At 58.9% G+C, this 20788-nt stretch overlaps 1 protein-coding gene across 5 annotated transcripts in view; it reads right to left on the bottom strand.

The window, feature by feature from the left end:
* Positions 1–20788, bottom strand: part of SH3PXD2A (SH3 and PX domains 2A) — a 225065-nt gene that overhangs the window by 51143 nt on the left and 153134 nt on the right. For 2 of the 5 annotated variants that reach the window (XM_062214614.1, XM_062214615.1), the window contains exons 7-8: positions 7708–7752; positions 1594–1725 (exon numbers count right to left, since the gene is read on the bottom strand). In XM_062214614.1, coding sequence (XP_062070598.1) covers positions 1594–1725; positions 7708–7752 — 177 coding nt within the window. Of the gene's footprint in view, positions 1–1593; positions 1726–7707; positions 7753–17545; positions 17609–20788 lie in introns of those variants that run through there. The other 3 variants (XM_062214611.1, XM_062214612.1, XM_062214613.1) reach the window with 2 other exon arrangements.

Raw genomic sequence — 20788 nt, 5'->3', positions numbered from 1 at the left:
TCTTCAAAAAGCTCACAGTAAATGCGTGTTACAAACAAAACAAAACAACTATGCATGGATTTCAAATCTGTTTGCTCCAAAATTCACTTTACTCATTTGAAAGGCAGAGACAGAACCTGAGACAGAGAAAGATGTAGCCGCTGGTTCACCCCCAGATGTCCACAACAGCTGAAGCCAGGGGGAGCCCAGAAGTCAACTGAGATCCACCACGTGGTGGCAGGGACCCAACAAGCGAGCCGTCACCACTGCTCCCCAGGTTGCACATGAGCAGGAAGACGGACGCAAACACAGGCACTCCCCACAGGCTGCAGGAGTACCAAGCGGCATCCTTACCCTTGCCCTAAATTCGCCCTTCCCCCAAACCAACTTTGAATTCTCCTTCTCCACAAACTTCTCGCGCCCTTAGATTTGCCACTCAGCGACACAGGAATGAGAAGCCCTGGGTGGGCGTATGGTGCCCACCATATGGTTAAGGAATCAGAAGCCCACGAGTGTCCTGGTTCTGCTTTTGACCAGGCAACTTGTTTCCCCCCAATCTCTCTGTGCCTCAATTATCCCATCTACAGAATGGGCACGGGAGTCCTCTGGTTTGCCTTCCTTTCGGGATTCAAATACTGGAAGGGAATAGCGTAGGGGCGAGGAGAGAACAGGCCCCTCCCCGTTGGGAGTGTCCACCAAATACAGTCCAGGGAGGCTCCTGGCACAGAGACCTTCCCTGAAGCAAACCGAAACCAAAACGAAACACCTCACCCCAGCCACCAAGCCCAGCTGTGAGCAAACTGCCCACGCAGCTCCAGGGTCCACCTGTGGCCCTGCAGGGGCCTCACGAGCTGCATCTCCGGGCTGAGAGTCAGCGTCCCGGTCTCTACCTGCCACGACTCCTGCTGCCAAGGATGCCAGGGGACTCTGGTCCGCTCGGCAAGAACCCCGTAATCCGCAGGCCCCGGGGCAGCCACTGGCACAGCCCAAGTGACCACTCCCAGTGCTGCAGGACCCTCCCGGCCAGGGGCCTGGCTCCATCTCCCAGGCCGGGCTCTCTGCCCGGCTCCAGACGGCCCCCGGCTCGGCAGGGGGCGGTCAGCTCACCACCCAGACCCCAGCCAGCTCTCTCAGGCCTGGCCCTTCCTCAGACAACTTGCCAGGGGAAACTGGGACCCCAGGATGCCAGAGTGACGTCAGAGCCTGCTTCCCCCCACCAGCTAGCCAGGTTCTCTCGCCTCTGCCTGGGACTAGGTTTGGAATACGCTCCTGCCAGGGACGGCAGCTGCTGAGCACCCCTGAGCCGGAAGCGCTCTTCTCCCCGGGGACCCTGAGCCAGGGCTGGACGCTCAGACCCACGGCTGCCACCCTGGCCTCGCATTAACAAGAGCCGGTTAATTACCCTGCGCGAGGCAGACATTCCTCCAGCACCAGGCAAAGTGCTGGCCTGCAGCCCAGACCAACGGGGAAACCTCAGCCCGCGCAGCCCTCTCCTGCCAGGTGGAAATCACGTATAGCTGCAGAGGGGGAGGAGGCAGGGAACAAAAACCAGCCGGGCGAGGAGGCGGGCGGAGCCCCGAGTGCTCTGCCGACGGCCGCGCAGCGACAACTCACCGCTTTCGTTCTTCTCGATGACATCTACCACCTCCCCGGCCTGGAGGCTCAGCTCCGAGTTCTCCTGCTTCTTATAGTTGGACACCACCACGTACTGTTCCAGGATCATGGGCTCGGCGCTGCTGTCGGCACCTGGCGGGGGCAGAAAGCACGCGGTGAGCCAGCGGCCAGCCATGGCCCCGCGGCCGGGGCGCCCCCTGTCCATTGGCCTCGGGGGAGGCTGCTCGGTCGCCAGCGCCGCTCCGAGGGACAGCCCGAAGCCAGGGCTCGCAGCTCGCCGGGCCCCAAGGACAGGCCATATAGCAAGGCCCCACACTGGGGGGACCGGGGGACATGGGGAGCCAGGGGGCCTGGGAGAAAGGGAGGGGAGCAGAGAGACAGAGACGGAGACAGAGGCCAAAGAGACTGGGGGGGAGCCCTCTGCCGGGAGGAGCTAGTCAGGGCCCGGCATGGGGCAGCCTGCACAGAGGCCTGGAGTCGACGTGGGCTCTCCAGACGCTCGGGCTGGCTGGGGCGTGCGGGGAGGGCCGCGAGCGAGCTGGTGGGCGGCCCATGAGGGCTGAGGCCGCAGCACAGCAGAGAGGGGGGAGAAAAAGCAAGGAGGAGGCCCCTGGGAGCCGGCAGAGCGAGGGCAGCCTTGCTCCCCGCGGGCAGGCGGGCGGAGGGGAGAGCGGGAGAGCACTCTGCAGCCCAGGCCCACAGAGAGGAGTCCAGAGGGTTTGAGGCCGCCAATCGCGAGGGTTTGCTCGCAACCCTTAAATAGAAACACATGAGACCCGTCGAATGAGGAGCCGGGGGTGGAGGCAGCGCAGGGGGGAGGGCCTAGACTGTTTACTTGAAACCCAAGAAGAACGTCCCAGCGCCAGTCACAGACCAGCCCGGCCCACCCCCCGCCAACTGTTCCTCAAGTTCGACTCCGTCCCTGCCCCCCCATCCTCTCCTCGGGTGCACCAAGCCTGGCTGTTGCCGCTGACCAAACGGACACTAACGGTCACCCTGACCCTCTGCACGCTGGGGCTGGCAGTCAGGCTCCCAGCTGCCTCGGGGCCGTTTCAGGAGCCAACAGAGTCAAAAGCTGGGGTACAGCAGAGGCAGGGCAGGCGGCCCCCAGAAGCAAGCACCAGGCTGGAAGGTGAGCGGGCCGGGTGCCCATCTCAGCTTCCCGGCTGTGCAGGACTGGCATGGTTTCAGCCTCCCTGGACTTCAGTTGCTGCCATCATTAGGGTACAGGTATGGATAAGACACCCAAGACATCCCAAACCCTGTTAGCAGATAAAAGGAATCCACAAGCAAGAGACCCAGCGGTCGCCTCCTCCAGGATGTCTTCCCAGACCCCCCAGCTCCCAGTGCGTATTTTCCCCCCTAGTGTCCTCCTTAATACGTGTCTGCCACTCTCCATGAAGGTTGAGGGCTTCACACCTGGTCGGGCCATAGGAATGGCTGAGGGTCTCCAGGCTCCACGTGGCTCCTTGGGTGCCTCAACCCACAGGCACACTCCCTACATGCCTGACTCTGACTCACAAGCCAGGCACATAGGCTGCCCCATCTCATCCTCACTACACCCCTCTCACTGTGGCATTTCACAAAGACTAATCAGAGGCCCAGACGGGGCAAGCGATGCACCCCAGCTCACACAGCTGGCACGAACACAACCAAATTCAGTGTCTTCTAAGCCCATCTCGTTTTCCAATATAGAACAGCTGCCTGATGTCTGCTTCCACACATTCTATTCTTCCAGCACAATGACCCTCAATTTGGTAGCACAGAATCACTGACACCTGTTCTGGTGCCTGTGCGTAGCCATGAGCGCAAGGCAGATCAGCTCTTTGGGCTCTGCCACCCTGGGGGGCAGGGGGTGATGGTCCAGAACTCTGGGAGACACCGTGGGGAGGGAGGGGGTTTTCCTTGAAGTGGAAAGAAATTCACTGTCTTGCACGGAGGGTGGGCCCTGCAGCCCCCGCTCAGCCCTTTAGAGACCCAGAAGGGACCCCATCCCAGCTGAGTGCACCACGTGGATATGCACAAGCACAGCCCCTCCGAAGCCAGGATCGTGTTTCAGGCAGAAACGCAAGCGGCAGCTGGGCCAGCCCCTCCTGTGCACACGGGTGCGGCCGGGCAGCTTCTGCGCCCGTGCCTGCCAGCGGACGGCTGTGGCTCTGGGCACTGGGCTCACAGCTACCTCCCACTGTTCCCCTGGGGACTTCAGTGCCCGTCCTGGGGGCAGAGCACTTAGAGTCCCTGAGGCCGAGGGCACTTCTGAAGGGTGTCCAGCACTAAAGGGGCCAGCCCCTGCCCCGAGGCCAAAGGGGGCCCCTTGCCAGCTTGGGAGCTGTAAGAAAGGGAAATGCGAGAGAGAAGCAGGAGAGAGCCCCACAGCAGGTGAGAGGGCACTCAGGTTACCCAGGTAATGGCAGCGAGCCTTCCTCAGCTTACTCAGGGTCAGAGCCATGCCAGGCAGCCGAAGGCCTCATCCTGCGGCCTCCTTCGGTCCTCGCGGCAGCTCTGTGCAGCAGTCCCTGGTACAGCCCCGTTTTATACAAGGGGAGCAAGTTGATTCTCATGCAAGTAAGCGATCTTCCTAAGGCACCTGGACATGATCGCCGATGATCTTTAAGTCTCGCCGAGGAAACAACCCACGGTGGGCCTTGGTGCCTGGTCTCCTGGCAGGGGCCCTGCCTCGCTCTATCTCCAGATACCCAGTACACAGTTGGTGCTTAATAAGGACTGCAGCTCTCTGCTGTGGCTAGGGAGTGCAGTGGAGGATGGCCCAAGTCCTTGGGCCCTGCACCCCATGGGAGACCAGGAGAAGCACCTGGCTCCTGCCATCGGAACAGCGCGGTGCGCCGGCCGCAGCGCGCTACCGCGGCGGCCATTGGAGAGTGAACCAACGGCAAAAGGAAGACCTTTCTCTCTGTCTCTCTCTCTCTCACTATCCACTCTGCCTGTCCAAAAAAAAAAAAAAAATAAGGACTGCAGTATCTTGCTACCTTGACTGCCCAGGCCACGGCATGTTCCCAGCACCTGCGGGGGAGCTGAAGGAGCTGGCAGCCAGGTGAACAGAGGAAGCTGACAGTTTACTGAGTCAATGTGGACAAACTGGCAGGGCCTCACCCCTGCAAGGTGGGGCCACTGGATGCCCGGACTCACAGGGAGAAGGGCGAGATGGCAAAGGAGGGCAAGCAGGAGGCCTGCACTGGGGGCCCGAAGATGCTAGCCAGGGTGGGAGGTGGTGCCGGGCAGTGGCGAGACATCAGCTCACTGCAAGCCAAGCCAAGAAAGTCTGAGGCAAGATTTCGGAGGAGGGGTGGTGGTGGTGGTGGAGGGAAGTGGGATTCAAAGGGCCTTCCTGGAAAATTGGCCGGAGCTCTCCGAAGGCTGCCACTGCAGGAGACAGGTAGGAAAACTGAGGAAGCGGTCTGCAGGCGTCGCAGAGCAGGGCCGCGCAGACGCGCAGGCTGGCGCTCTCCTTCCGGGCACCCTCCCCACCCCCATCACAGGCCAGCTCCCAGCTTGCTCTTAGGGCGCTGGCTGCCTGGGATGGGCAGGGGCTGGGAGCAGGTATCCCGAGGAGAAATCCTGGCAGCTGGAGGGCGGTGACATCATCCTGCAGAGGCTGCTAGGGATCCCCTCCCAGCCCAGTCCTGGAAAAATGGGGGCTGCGGGAGGCTGCCCAGGGAGGGAAGGGGGTCTTAGGTCTTCAGATGAGAAGGGCTGGCAGGAGCCTGGAGAAGGGGTGTGCCCCTTCTGGGGAGTGCAGCCTCCCCAGGGTTGGAAGGCGGCTTTGCAGGAGCCTTGAGCTTTCTCACACAGTCCCTGGCTGGACCTGCTAAGGCCTACAGAGTTGCCTGCCCCACCCGTGCCTCACACCTGCATTCCTCTAACCACCACCTGGACAGAACCCTGGCTCCTGCCTGATCCTGGTTGCCAACTGAAACCTCTCAACGAGGCTTCTGCCAAGCCAGTCCCCTATCCAACACCTTCAGTGGCCCCCTGTTCCCCATACAGAATGGCCAAACTGCAGCCCAGTCTTGACTGCTTGAGCGTCCACGTTCCCTGATACCTGCCCACCCCACCCCCACAGGTTCCAGGCAACATTCAGGATACACAGCCACACCCGCTGAGCACCCACTATGTGCCAGTGACACAGTTCCCTGCAGTTTCTTAGCTTCCAAGCCTCTGCATTAGCACTGCCCCTGCCAGGAATGTTTTCCTCTTTTGTCTCTGCCAATCCCACGTCTACCAATCTCGTGGGTCCCTCCAGGAGGCTCCCCCACCACTCCAGCCACAGGGCTGTCTCCCGCAGTTTGTCGGCCACTGCTCTCCAGCCAGAATGCGTGCTCTAGACAGGAGCCTCTCTAGTGCCACAAGACACAATCCTGGCCATAGTCACTCCCTGAGATTCTAGTCAGTGACAGCCCAGCCCCAGAGCCCGAGGGGCTGGGGCCCAGTCCTGCTCCGTGACCCCGGGGAGGACACCTGTGTCTCTGGGCTTTAGGTTTCTCATCTGTAAACAGGAACAGTGACAGATCCTTGGGGGGCTGTCCCAAGCATGGGATGAAGTGCTGGGGTTAAAGCCACACATAAACTGTGGGTGTTGTTTACAAAGCAAATAGCAGAGAGGGGTTGAGAGACACTGATCTGAAGCCTGGGGTGGGGGGCCAGGGCCAGGAGGAAGAAGGGTGGGGAAGGGAGGCTTGGGGCTGTGTGCTTGCATGCTGCCCCTCCCAGACCCCCACTCCCAGGCAGACAGTGGACTTGCCAGCGCTCCCTGGGCCACGCCGGGGTGGATGCCAGGCCCAGCGGTCTGCAGACCCTGTCTACAAGCACTTCCACCCCAGCCCCTCACCTCGGATCTTCCGGTCTCACGGAACCCACCCACAGTCCAGATGGGGAAACCAAGGCCCAGAAAGACCTGGCGGCTTGCCTGAGACTTCTGGGCCGGCTGGGTTCCCCCTGCTGGCCACAACCGGGCTCATCCTGAGAAGCCAGGCCTGGAGGTGGCCTCCACCCCAGCCCTGGCGCACCCACCAAGGTCCCCTACTCCCTCACTGGCTCCTCCCAGGCCGCCCGGGCCTGCCGGCCTCTCAGCCCTACGTGTGGTGAATAGAATGCAATGCTGCGGGCCAAGTGGGCTCCGCTCACTGGCTCGTGGAGAGGGGAAACAGGGACCGGAGCCCAGTGATTAGCTCAGGCCCAGGCCCTCGTCACGGCGAACACCAGAAGGGTGCTGGCAAGGGGGAGGGGCCTCGCCTCCCACCCCCTGCCTTCTCCAGGCCTGGCCCAGGCCCCTTCCCACCCCAATCCCCCCAGCCGGAACATCTGCTCTCAGAGCAGGGGGTAGCACTTTCAGAAATGGGGACACCCTAAAAGGCCCTCCAGAAAATCCCGCTCCCCGCTCCCCAGCTCCCTCTGGGAACAGATAACCCGCTGCTGTTGAGGTCTTCCTGCCATTGTCCAATAAAACCGAAGGTGAGAGGCAAGTCCCCAAGGCCTGGCCCAGCTCTGCTGGGATGCAGACCAAGGACCAAGTCCCTGAGGGCTATTTCGGCCAGGCAGGGGCCAGAGGCAGCCCCAGGCTCTGGACAGCCAAGGCTTGCGGGCTGTGACCACCCTCAGTTACAGTGTCAGGACAGGCCCCCAGCGGGACGGCTGGGAACCAGGCTCAGGCCCCTCGGCTCTCGGCCTCTGTTTAGCTGCCTGAAGTGAGACGAGGCATGGCTGGCTGGCCCGCCTCATTGGAGCGGCCAAGTGAGATAGCACTGAGGGTTGTGGGCACCCCCCACAGCCCGGGCACACATCACAGTCCCCGCGGGAGGCTGCCCAGCCTGCCCAAGACGGCAGTGCCAAGCTGTGGCAGAGCCGGGGCAGGCCTGCTCACACACTGCGCTGTGTGGTCCTGGTTCATCAGGGGGCTCCGAGGCGGGAGCTGAGGACTAGTCAGGGTGGCCCTGGAAGGCAGAGGGCGCAGCAGCGGAAGACGCCGTCTCGCCACGCGGGGGAAAGCCGCCCTGCGACCCACGGAGCATGCACCTGGATTGCAGCCTGTGGGCACCCGCGCACACGTGCTGGACACACGAATCCCATGCATGCACTCACATGCACACCACCCGGTACCTGTCACGTCCTTCTTGGGAGACTCTGTCCAGCTGGACAGCCACACTTCCGAGTCCCCCGAGAGCAAGCAGCGACGGGAAAGAGAAGCAGAGGAGGAGAGAGAACCGTTAGGCAGGCAGGCAGGCAGGCAGGCGGTTGGAGGCCAGTGGCTGCAGGGCCCGGCTCGGCGGCCGCCGACGCGGAAGGCGGGGGAGGGGACGGGAGTGATTTCCTGGCCCTGGGCTGGCCGTTGGGCGTGGGCCCGTGTGATTACAGAGGCTGGGACAGGGATAATGAAGTGTCTGGCGAAACCCTGGAATCCTCTGGAGCACAGAGGATCCTACACAATCCCTCCCTGGAAGGGGGCCCGTGGGTTGCCACGGCCTTGCAGCAAGCAGTCCGGCCCTTCCTCTCTTGCCACGTAGGGGGCTGGCCCCACAGGGCCTGGTGGCTCCAAGGAGCCTAGCAGGCCTACAGGCTCAGCCATCTGGACCGGAACCTCACATGGCAGGGCTGGAGCAACACAGGCTGCTCTCCTGGTCTGGTGGTACCACAGCCACTGGCTCCTAATACCCAACCCCTGCCGCCATCCCGCCCGCGTCTCAACTCCCAACCCCAACCCTGCAGAACAGGAAACCCAAGTGGCCAGAAGAAATGAAGGTTCTATTCTAGGCCCAGACAGTGGTGTCCAGGCTGGACCTCCGTATCCCCCTTGCAAAATGGAGTTAAAAGTTGTCCTCCTGCCAAGAGGGAGGAACAGAATCAAAATGCCATGAAAAACATAGGATTATGAGACGTGTGCCATTAGCATGACAGTAAGGCAGCAAGCTCCCAGTCTGATCAATGGTGGGACCATTTGTGAAACAGCAGAGAGGAGCAGGTGTTTGGCACAGTGGTTAAGTCACCCCTTCCGATGTGTATGTCTTGGGTTCGAATCCTGGCTCTGCTTCCGATTCCAGCTACCTGCTAACTCAGAACCTGGGACGCGGCAGATGATGGCTCAAGTACTTTGGTTCCTGCCACCCATGTAGGAGGCCTGGACTGAGGTCGAGGCTCCTGGCCTCTGGACCTCACTGGACCAGTGGATTGAAGGTCTCTATCTCTCTCTCTACCTTTCAAATAAATAAAAATACAGTATCAGAGGGTCACTGTGTAGATGCCAAGATATCTACCTAGGAGCTCGTTGTCTCCCCACAAGCACCCTATGAGGTGGGTGCGTGGTACTGGCCCCACTTTGCAGGGGAGGAATCTTTCAGACACTGAAAGTAATGGGGACTGAGTTACTCAGGTTCCCCTGGGCCAGAAATGGAACCAGGTCTGCAGACACCCACTGCATCCTTTCTCTAAAGGTTTGTTTTTTTGAAAGGCAGAGTTACAGAGAGAGGAGGGACAGATCGATCGATCTTCCATCTCTGCTGGCTCACTCCCCAGTGGCCACGATGGCTGCGTCTTTCACTTGAGTGGCAGGGGCCCAAGTGCATCTTCTGCTGCTTTCCCAGGAGCATTAGTAGGGAGCTGGATCAGAAGTGGAGCAGCTGGGACCTGAACTGGTGCTCACGTGAGATGCTGGTGTTGCAGGCAGCAGCTTAACCTGCTGTGCCACAGTGCCAGCCGAAGCCAGTGCTTTCTTTGATGGGCTGCCCATCACCTCCAAAAGGGCAGACACCAGCTGCAGCAGGGACAAATATGAGGACAGGCAGAGATGCACACCCTGCATTGCCACCCTGTGCTGGCCAGGAGCACTGCTGCTACCTTTATAGGCATTTACTCCGCCACACCTGTGCTGAGGACTTTACCAACCTGCGATGAGAGGTACTACCATTCCCTCTATTCTACAGATGAAGAAAGCCAGAGAGGTTAAGAAACTTGACCAAGGTCACACAGCTAGTACAATGTCCATCTCTTGCAGGAACACAGACTTCCAAGTGATCAGAGCTTGCTGCCACTCTCTTCCTCGCTCAGCAAGCCACCTTCCAATCGTAGGCTGGCTCTCCATGTAGACTGGAAGCCACCGGGCCCCTTCCAGGTCTCACTGTAGACCAGAGTGGGGAGATCGAGGGCAGTCTGACTGCCCGAGTTCAAACCCAGACCCTCCCCTTTGAGAAAGTCACACAACCTCTCTGAGCCTATTTGTGAAGTTGTGGACGTGAGTGTGAAGTGAGTATACTCACCTTCTGGGTGGCTGTGGGATTCAATGAAATAATGAGTAACAGTGCCCAGCAGAGTGCCTAGGCCACAGTCAGGGCCCGGTCAGCCACACTGCTGGCGGCATCTCCCGTGAGCTTGGTCAGCACCAGCCTGGCCCCCTGGGTGCAGTCAGCTCTGGGAGTCTGGCTCCTAGGACCGCTGGGATGAGAAGCACCCGGTGCACAAGGAACAATCAGAGCGATGTCCCCACAGTCACCCTCAGACACCAGGTCAGCTGGAACTAGGAGAGGGGGCTCCTGGGACTTCAACCAGATATAACCAGGGCCCCAGCTGAGGTCTGCCAGTCGGCAACGTCCTCAGGCAGCAGGAGTGGCGCTGGGCCAGCTTTCAAGCCCTGGCAGGGCAGCGACAAGGCCCACATCCAAGGACCTCCAAAGCTTTCAGCTGCTGTGGCCAAGGAGGGCTGAGGTCACAGCAGGCCGGGGTGGGGGGGCATCCTGCCTCGTGCCCACATCTGTGAGGCCCCACTTTCCTGCTGCTGCAGATGTGGCCAGGTGAGCTGCCCCTGAGCAAGACCAGGCCACACCTCACGCCAGGCCCGTCCCAGCCCCGCCAGCCCTACACGGCCCCGTATGGAGCACAGGGCCCAGCTAAGAGGTTTTCCGCGTCTCTCTCCACCCCTGCTTGCCTTACCACCACGCACACCTTCGGTTTTGCTTGCTCTCTGGGTTCTTCAAAAGGAAAGCTTTTGGGAAATGCTGTGCTTCTGCAGCCAGCCAAGGGAATGCATCTTGCCTGAGGCCCGACAACCCAGGAAGACCTGCTCTGCTGGAACAGGGGCCCGCAGAGGGGCCAGAGAGCCAGCAGCTCAGGCCTCGGAGGCAGCAGTGCCAAGGCAGCCACAGTCCGTCCACGAGCGAGTGGGCGGGGCTTCAGTACAACTTTACCTTCAGATCCCCATGGTGGGCTAGCCTTGGCCTGTAGGCAGATAGCTCATGCCTGTCAACTGCACCTCACCCCTACACAGGACTTCCCTTCCCTCTCCCCAAAAGAAAATGGGAAGCAGACCAGAAAAAAAAAAAGCTCATCTATTTAAGAAAAAATACATTTTAAAGCATGATTTATTTCCCAGTCCTCGGGATCTGCAGAATTAGTCCAGTTCCGCTGCTCCAACCCCAAACCCTCCCTGTTTGGAGTCCCTTTCCCTCCAGCCCACCCTGGCACGCTCCCTCCTCGAGTGGGAGGATCCCTCCTGCCTCATTACAGCGAACAGAGGGGAGCCCCTGGCTCATAGCCCCGGGCCCGCCAGCCAGCAGGCAGATAAGGCTGCTGGCTCAGGGCTGGGAAAACAGAAATGGAGAGACAGGGAGCCGGGGTGAAGGAGCAGAGAGGCAGGCGTGGCCACGTGAGCAGCTGTGACCGACACAAACCAAATGCTTGTTGTCTTTCCTGCTGTCTCTACCTCCCTCCTCCCTTCGGGCCCGACAGAGCAGGGCCTGCTGGAAAGAGCACATCACAAGACTGGCAATCTGCGAGCTGGTCTTGCTGCTAATCAGCTGTGTGATCTTGCGCAAGTGGCTTAACTGCTCTGGGCCTCCACGGCCACTCGGTAAAGCCAAGCATCTGGGCCTCTTGATCCCTACGGTGATTGTCTGATGTTCTAGAGCCTTCCAGCAGAAACCTGGCAATTTCCACAACGCAAATGCACTGCAGCTGAAGTCAGTCTTGCCTGGGAAACAGTCCGCCTTTCCAGGGAAAACCACTTGAACGCAGGCTCGTGCAGGGAGACCCACGTGTGCAAAAGATCTGCATGGAGGGTAGAGACCGCAGCAGGAACAGCAGCAGCCTGGGTTCTTGTGCTGACTCTGCGGCATTTAGCAAATCTCTGCGCCTCTCTTCCTTCTTCTGCAAAATGGCATAAAATATCTACCCTAGCTTCTTTGCACAGGCATGCTAAGGCTGAATGCCTTAATGCCTGTGAAAGGTTGTGGAGGGGTAGGGACATGAAGGAGATGGGTGACAGGGTCAGGCTGGGTGGAGAAAGCAGTGGGCTCCTGGGAGATGAGAGGCACGGGGCCAGGGGCCCTCCCTCAGCCACCTGAGGTCCTCCCTCAGTCATTCTTCCTGGCTCGCAATACCAGCAGGAAGCCAGGCCCAGCAAAACCAGGTGCCTGCAGGTTACGGCCAAACACAGAAACCTGAGGGCACTTATGCTGAGGCTGATTCTTGTCAAGCCCAGTGATGATCAGAAATCAATGAACAACACTGCAGGTGCCCTGGACTTTAAGGAGGCTCCCCCGAAACCCATACAGCCAAAGACTTAAAAAAAAAAACATCTGGGCTGGCGTTATGGTGTAGCAGTTTAAGCCACTGCCTCCGACGCCGGCATCCCATAAGAGCATGAGTTTGTTTGAGTCCCAGCTGCTCCACTTCTGTTCCGGCTCCCTGCTAACGCGCTTGGGAAGGCAGCCGAGGATGACCTATGTGATTGGGCCCCTGCCACACTTGTGGGAGACCCGGATGGAGCTCCAGGCTCCTGGCTTTGGCCTGGCCCAGTCCTGATAGTTGTGGTCATTTGGGGAGTGAAGCAGCATATATCTCTTCCCCCTCTCTCTCTAACTCTGCCTTTCAAATAAATAAATACTTAAAAAAAAAAGAAAAGAAAAGAAAAGAAAAACAAGCAACCAACCAAACACAAAACAAATCTGGATAGACCTACAGTGGGAAAGGCCCCTCCTAGATTGGAAACAAGGCTTCTTTTAACCTTGAGTAACTCCCTAGCAGTAAGCATGGAGTTCAATTTCCCCAAATCTAGTCTCAAACTATTATTTCCAGGAATGCTTCCCTGGTGTACAAAAAGTTCCACCCATCCAAGCTAATAAATCCAGAGTGGGCTGTGAGCCCAGGTGGGAGAGACGGGAATGAGCACAAGTCCCACGGTGAAGAAGAGAGGACCAGAAACTCGGGGCCGGGGCCAGGACCTTACCAGCTTCCTCGGCTCTGCCCTGGGCCCCTGCCAGGGGCCCGCAGGGAATGAACACCTCCCCTGTGTCCTCCATGGCCTCTCACCCCTGAGCACATAGGAGCCCTCTCCCTCCTTGGGGATTCTATTGTTCTTACAGCAGCCTCGAGCTGGTTGTGAAGTAACTGCTGTGTTCTGGGCTTCGTTCTGTGCTGCAGCCGACTTCTGCATGGCGCTAGATGTCTCACGTTTCCCACAGACCCTTCCTTTTCTGCCTAGGTCATCACTTCCAGGCCAGCAACAACGTAGGGCCCAGCAGCTGATGGCCAAATCACTTAAGAGTTGCAGCAGCAGTCGCCAGGAGCAGCGGTGCCCATCCTCGCCCAGGCGAGGTACTGTCGTGGCACACAGCGGCTCCACTCTTTCCAATGGCCCTCCAGGGCAGACAGAACCAACTGAAACGTGGTTTGGCCTAGGCGATGTTCGCTTTAGGGGGTGTGAAACGGCCTGGCACACACAGAGCAGCAGAAACAACCACGTGGGAATGCCACGTGGGAGCCACGTGGGGAAGCAGGCTGCACATTCAGATGGCCAAGGGAGGGCACCCCGTTCAAACAGGACTCCCAATCAAACGTCGCCTGGGTGCGAGTTTGGCGGAGTCCAGTGGTTTGCTGTGTGCTGTGGTTTCTATATGGTTTCCACGCTCTCTCTCTGCTTCAGGTTTAAATTTGACTGCCAGTGGAGCGGAGTTGGGAGGCGGGTCTAGCGGTGGGCGTTTGGGCCAAGGTAGCAGAACTCCCGAGAACAGATTAGTGAACGCCTTTCTACCAGGAACAGGTGAGCTGTCATCGAGCTCACCCCCTTTTTCTCTCTCCCACACGCTTCTGCCTGCCCTTCCACTTACAGCCGCGATAGGGTCGCCCACTCCTGAACTTTCAGTCTCCAGAACCATGGGCCAAAATAAACCTCTTTTCGTTATTAATTATCCAGTCTCGGGTATTCTGTTCAAGCAACAGAAAAGGAACCCACACTGTGCGAGCTGCTTCCCGCACGGGCAGCTCCATGAAGCCCTGCCAAAGCGACCAAAGGCAGGAATCCAAACTCAGTAACTCTACAGGCGGCGAATCTTTAAGTTGATACTTCTGCAAGGCTCGCGAATGATGTTATAAATGTCCACATGGCCCTTGGCAGAAAAAAGGTTCCCCAAAGCTGGTCTAGGCTGAGTAGGAGTCACTCGCTCATCAAAAACACAGCACGAAAAAGCAATGCCCTCGGATGGGAGACTGATGGGTTAATGCTGCCACAGCAGCCAGCTAGACCCTAGGCAGGCCCTGCCTCCCGCACTCACAGCATCCAAGGCAGGGCAAGCTTCATAGAGGCATGACCCGGGCAGTCACCTGGGCCCCATGCTTAGAACAAGGGCCTGTGGCTGCCTTACTGCTCTTCCGCTGAGCATTCATAATTTATGAACAAGAGGCCCTGTGTTTCCATCTTGCACTGGGCCCTGCACATTCTGCACCTGCTGATGCACAAGGCCTGGGGGTTCTGGGCTGCAGATTTCTGGGCTGAATACACAGACAGCCTTGAGGAGAAACTCAGTAGGGCAGCAGCATTCCTGGTGGGTATCTTCTTAAAGACAGAAAGCAAACCTAAATGGGAAGGCAGGCCATTGCCTCCAGGCTCTCCTCCCTCAGCTGTAGCTCCTGCTTCCTGGTGGGACCCACAGGCTAAGCCAGATGGGGAGACAGCACTAGAGAGGGGCTCAAATGTGCCTAGGACTGTGCAGTGTGCGACTGGCAGGGCTGGGGTAGAATCAGAGCAGAGCCCACTTGTTTAATGCTCACGTGAGATACCGCACAGAACCCTGTGAGCATTATCTGACACAATCCTTACAATATTCTGCATTTCACTGCTGAGGAGGCTCGGGGAAGCGCAGGTCCTTTCCCAAGGCCCCACAGCAAGGAGGAAATGGTGTCAGACTGGAGCCGAGCAGGACAAGCCAGAGCCGAGGATGAAGGGACCCTAACAGAGGAGGGCATTTCCTGGGTCCTCCCTGGCCGGCAGTGGACAGGGCCTCTTGCCTGTGCTTCTCTCCATAAGAGCGGCCACAGTCCTACTCTGCTCTCGGCAACAAAGGGCCGCCTCCTTTCTTGGGAGTGCCGCCTCTCCCAGAACCCAGGGCCTGTGTGGGGGCGGCCCCGCCCTGGGTAGGAATGCACGCACACACACACACGCATACACACACTGCCTTCCCTCTGGCCAGGAGCTCCACGGCCAGGGCACATTCAGTTCCCCTGCCCAGGTGGGGAATGGGGTGCGGTGGGGCTGGGCTTGGAGCCACTCCACAGCCCCTCGGAGACTATGTCCTGGGCCCAGAAGGGTGGACCTGGCCCCCGTCGGTGTGGGGAGAGGCCAAGGGAGCTCCTGCAATGCTGCAGCTGCCCAGGGGAGGGAGGGTTGGAGGGTGCTGCCACCCTCGATCCACCCCACTAAGAGACCAGAAGCTTCTCAGGGAAAGACAGGTGCCACCGTCTGTCAGTCAGCTGTGCACGGTGGGGAGGCCGGCAGGGTCTGAGCCTCCGCTCCCGGCAGCTGCTGTGCTGGCCCCGCGGCAGCCCCTTGGGTTGCAGCCTCCCCCTCACTTCTCAGGTTCTCATCTCTCACTACGCCCGGGATGTCTGTGTGCCGGGAAGAGACAAGCCCAACACAGCACTGGGTTCCAGGATCCTGACCTGGGGTGGTCTGTCTTGGTGGTCCTCCCCCACTTACTGGGCTCTCCCTGCTCCAAGGCGCCCACCCAGCCAGCATGTGTGTCCACGGGGAGAGAAACGACCAGGGAAGCGGAGTGAGGTCGGCAGCTGCTGGCTGCAGCCCCCCTCCCCCAAGGCCTGCACCGTGCCTCCCCCTGACTGAGTGATGGAGTCAAGGCAAGGGGTTTGAGGCAGACAGTCCCACTGGGACCAGACGCGGACTGGACGCCGGCCCCTACTCTCCATGAGTCACACCCCAACTATCCGCTGAGCTCCGACCACGGGCAGCACTGGAGGCCTGCTTCTGACCACCCAGTGCCCCTCCCCCTGCTCTGTCCCAAAGCATGGGAGGTGGGACACAAAGACACACGGTGGGCCTGCCAGTTCTGCATCCAGATTCAACTAACCACAGATGGAAACATGTGACAAAAACCTCTGCATCTGTACTGAACACGTAAGATGTCTTCCTCCTCGTCATTGCCCCCTGCACACCACTTATGCCGCAGTGTATTTTACGTCGTGGTGCGTACTACAGGTAACCTAGAGGTGACTCAGTACATGGAGGATGTACCCAGTTTGTACAGATGCAATACTGCACGCCATCTGCAGACAGGACTTGGAGGGTACTGGGACATGGTGTGACCAGACACCCTCCTGGCAGTTCCTGTCTATTTCAGGGTTCCTGCAGGTCTGGGGGGCAGCCTGGCTCCCTCAGCCACCTGCCCGCCACTGAGGGGCACCCTTACTCCCTGGGGCCGCCAGACCCAACCAGGAGGCAAGGACAGCAGGGCTGGGTGCAGAAGGCCTCGCCTGTGTCCTAGACCCACCTGAGGGGCAGGGCTCAGAAGCTTCAGCTGCTGTCCCCTGGAGCACGCAGGGTCAGGGGACAGGGCCCTGGGCGGGGGTGGGGGCGAGAGCTTGTTCCTGACAGGGGCCGAGGACACCCACTCTACCCAGTTTGCCTGCCTCACTCCAGGTGTCCCTGGCAGGGTCCTCAGGCTGTTCTGTTTCCACTGTTTCTGGTTAGGACTGCAGTCCTAGCAAGTGCCTGGTACACAGCAGGTACTTAATAAAGACTGGCTGAGTCTCTCCAATCCAACCTGAGATTCCTTCAGGATCCTAACCCTGTCGGCAGCCCCACAATACCCCGAACACAGTAGGCATCCAATTCATCCTCAGTGGTGTCTGCAAGGAACAATGCTTGCTCGCTTGTTGCTGTCAGGCTACCGGGTTTCAAGGGCACCTGCCCTCTCTCTGGTCCAGGCTTTGCCTCCTGAGCCACACACAGGCCTTCCTGGGCTGGGAAAGGCCCTGAGCCTGGCTGGTGCTGGGCACAATGGCTCACGGCAGGCCCCCAAGCCTGCAAGAACAGCACTGAAAGGCTGCTGGCTTCCAGTATCTGCTTCAAAGCTCTTCAAAAGGATGATTAAAAAAAAAAAAAAAAAAAAAAACCTAACTAATACGGCCTCAGGCAAGATGGATGTTGCAGGAAATGGGAGTCTGAGCAGGAACAACCACTTATCTGTGGGGTGGGCGGGGGCAGGCTCTGTGCAGCAGCACCACCCCCCCCCCCCCCCCCCGTTTGCTGCGAGCCAGGCCTCTCGTCTCCCCCCTGCTCTGCCCAGGGCTGGCCCAATCCCCTGAGCTCCCCGATGCCACGTAAACAGAGCTGTGTGTGTGTGCACATGCGTGTGTGCTCGCTCGCTCACGCACACACACTGCCGGGGAAATCCCCACATCTGGCTCTCACGTGACCCAGTCATGCTACAGCTGAGAAGCCTGGAGGACAGGAGAGGGTCAGGCGTGTGTGAGCTTCCCGGGGAGGGCAGAGTTACCTCTTCCACAGCATAGCTCGGGGCTCCGGGGAGCGCTAAGCTGCTGCCCTGGGGAAGCCGGGACGGAGACCTGGGGCTTGGATGCGCAGACAGCTTCTCTCGCCCACCTGGGACATGAAAGGCCACTCTTTTCCTCCTATTGATTCCAGTCAATCGCCACCTACCTTTCACAGGTGAGGACGTGCGCCCCGAGAGACTGCGACAAGCCGGAGTCCTCCTAACAAGACACGCACGGACAGCTAACGCGCGCCTGCCAGCTGTTCCCTGCCAGCTGCTCTCTCTGCCCGGCTGACTCACTTACAACCCGCAGTGAGGGTGAGCATTTGGCACTGCATCCCTTCTCAGAGTGTCCGGGCTCCAGTCCCGGCTCCACTCCCGATTTCCAGCTCCCTGCTAAGGCAAGCCTTGGGGGGCAGTACTTGGGGTCCCTGCCACCCATATGTGAGACCCAGACTGAGTTCCCGGTTCCTGGCTTTGGCCTGGCCCAGCCCTGGCTGTTGTGGCAAGGTGGGGAGTGAACCAGCAGACGGAGAATCTCTGCCTGTCTCTCCCTCTGGCTTTAAAATGAAATGAAAACTCACTAACTAAATAATACACACACACACACACACATACATATATATTTTTAAGCAGCCCCCAGGGGCCTGTGAGGGCTCCATCTCAGAACCTGAGCAGCTCCCAGGGGAAGGAGTACAAAGAGCCACCACAGCTTCCTGCAGAGCCAGGGACACAAAGGGGCTTCCTGATACGCTGTCTCCCTGATGCAAGGCTCAGCTCCAACATTAACCAAATCCATCTTTACACACGCTCCTGGGGCACACGTGACGACGACAAGAGCCAGGGGGCAAAGCAGAAGAGTCTGGGAAAAGCACCGTTTCTCCTGTAAATGTCGAATACTGGGGGGAAAAAAGTGGTTTTTTTTTTTTTTTTTTTTTTTTTTTTTGCCTTCACATTTCAAGACTGACCGCTGCTGAAAAGGCCATGTGCCGACAGTTACACACACCACATTCCTGTTTCCAAACAAAGCAACTTTAGATCAGAAAAAGGTGCTAACACAATAAGCAATGTACATTTTCCCCAAATCTCTGCTTTTCCGCTGGCTGCGTCGCTGCTGGAAATGTGGCCTCTGGTGTCACATGTCGCCAAGCCAGCGTGCTGAGGCAGGGAACAAGTTACTTTCTGGCTGAGGGCCGCGGGGGGAAGCATTTCTTTGCTGGACCACAACATGGGCATTTCCTCCGCCAGGAACAAAACCTTGTAGAAAGGAAAGACAGAGGCCGGACACTGCCTCCTGGTGAGGCCAGATGTGGGGGGTCAGTGGCTGGGAACGCCCCCTCCCCCACCCGGAGAGCCGTTCTCCAAAGGCTGGGCTGGGGTTTCAGGGACAAGAGGTTTACAACCCTCTGTCCTGACAGGTGCCACTTCCTGCCCCTGTAGTCCACCCCCCCACTCAGCGCTCCCCTCCGCCACCCATCTCAGGGGTCCCTGCTGGCCAGGCAGTGGGACTGGGCTGCCTGGGGCCAGGCACGTGGTGTGGGGGGGGAGCAGCATCACTTTCTCCATCGCATCACTGCCATGTGGGCTGGCCGTGGAGTTGTCAAATCAATCAGCCTCATTTCATTACCAATTAGATGGCTTTGAACTCCAGGGGTGACATCAGGCTGAAGACCCAGAGCCACGAAAAGAAAAACTCCTGAAAAACATCAGCCTGGGTGTGCCGTGCCGGGAGCCGATGCCTGCACGAGACTCGAGGCCATGCTCACCCTGGGAGCCACGCTCACCCTGGGAGCCACGCTCACTCTGGGAGCCGGCTGTCGGAGCACGGCAGGAAGCCCTCGGCCGCGTTCTCACTGAGGTTGGGGTGGGCTCAGGCAGACCGGGACGCTCAGAACTTGTTTGCCGAGGCTTGCCGATGCGCCCTCCGTGGCTTCTTCCGCTGCACTGCTCCTGCCCTGCCCGTTCCTCTCAAACCCTGTCCCCTCCCCACCCCAGGACCCAGCTCCAGCCTCCCCACTGCCCTACTTGTGTTTGCCTCCTGCACCTGTGGCTTCCACCCACACCTGTGTGATTTCGGGGTCCCCAGCAATACCCCGCCTTCTCAGTTGAGCTGTGCCCTCTTCAGATGGGGCTGGGAGCCGGCAAAGGCAGACACAGGCGTCTCTCATGCCATCCCGCACTCTGTCGAGGAGGAAGGCTGCCCTGTCCATCTCGCCCTGCTCTGTGTCCTGCGGGGGCACCCGTTCTGGGGGGAACGAGCCCTGCTTCCTCTGGCCCACAGGAGCCACCGCACGTCCTGCCTGGCTCCTGGGCTTGAGCAGGTGGCCAGCCTCTGCCTGGTCCTCACTACGTTCAACAATCTTCGTTGCATCATCTATGGAGGGATGAGGGTGCGCTAACTTCCTAGACTACCTATTTAGGGGTGGATCTTACCTTCAGCAAATCTACTTTATTAAAAGCCAAACTCATAAAAAGTGAGATTTTGACAACGTTAGTCATACCCTGTAAAGGGATCCCACACCTGGTTAAAGATCCCCCTGTAACCAACGGCTCCTTCTAGAAACTTCAGGGGCTCCCTTAGGAAAAGCCCCTCCTTATGGGACCTCCTGCTGGAGGGCTTCAGAGCCTCAGTCCTGGCAGCTGACCAACCCCTTGGGCCTTGGCTCAGCTGGGAAGAGACTCTGTGGAAAGTAAGTTTGGGTCAGAGGATCAGACTCCGTCCTCTGTGCCTGGCTGCCTACCGCGGGCAAGTTCCTTCACCTTCCTTTCGTGGTCTGGGAGACAGGGACAAGACCACCTGCCTAGGCTGTTATGAGGCTGATAGCCAACAATGGAGTGGGACCTGCTCTGCCTTCCCCTGTCTGATGGGAGCAGGGCAAAGCCAGAGCCAGTGCCTCTCCTGGCTGAGAGCTGCTGCCCCCTGGCACAGCAGAACTTGCTTGACCCCCAGTGTTTCCTGGGTCAGGCACAGCGCCGGGGTCACCACTTCACAGGCATTTACCTTCACTCAGGGGCTGGCACTGTGGCCTAGTAGGTTAAGTGTCCTCCGCCTACAGTGCCAGTATCCCAGGTGGGTGCTGGTTTGAGACCCGGCTTCCAATCCAGCTCCCTGCTAATACACCTGGGAAAGCAGCGGAAGATGACCCAAGTGCTTGGGTCCCTGCACCCATGTGGGAGACTCAGAAGAAGCTCCTGGCTCCTGGCTTCAGCCTGGCCCAAAGTTGGCTGTTGTGGCCATTTGGGGAGTGGACCAACGGTTGGAAGATCTTTCTCTCTCTGTTGTCTTTCCTCATCTCTCTGTAACTCTGCCTTTCAAATAAATAAAAAATAAATATTAAAAAAAAAAACCCTTTCATTCAAATCTCAACAGCCTGGTCAAATGGTGTCATTATCCTCATTTTACACAGGAA

Source organism: Lepus europaeus, chromosome 17, assembly GCF_033115175.1.
Source record: "Lepus europaeus isolate LE1 chromosome 17, mLepTim1.pri, whole genome shotgun sequence".
NCBI lineage: Eukaryota > Metazoa > Chordata > Mammalia > Lagomorpha > Leporidae > Lepus > Lepus europaeus.
The sequence above is the reverse complement of the archived record's forward strand: the minus strand, read 5'-3'. Positions and strand labels throughout refer to the sequence as shown.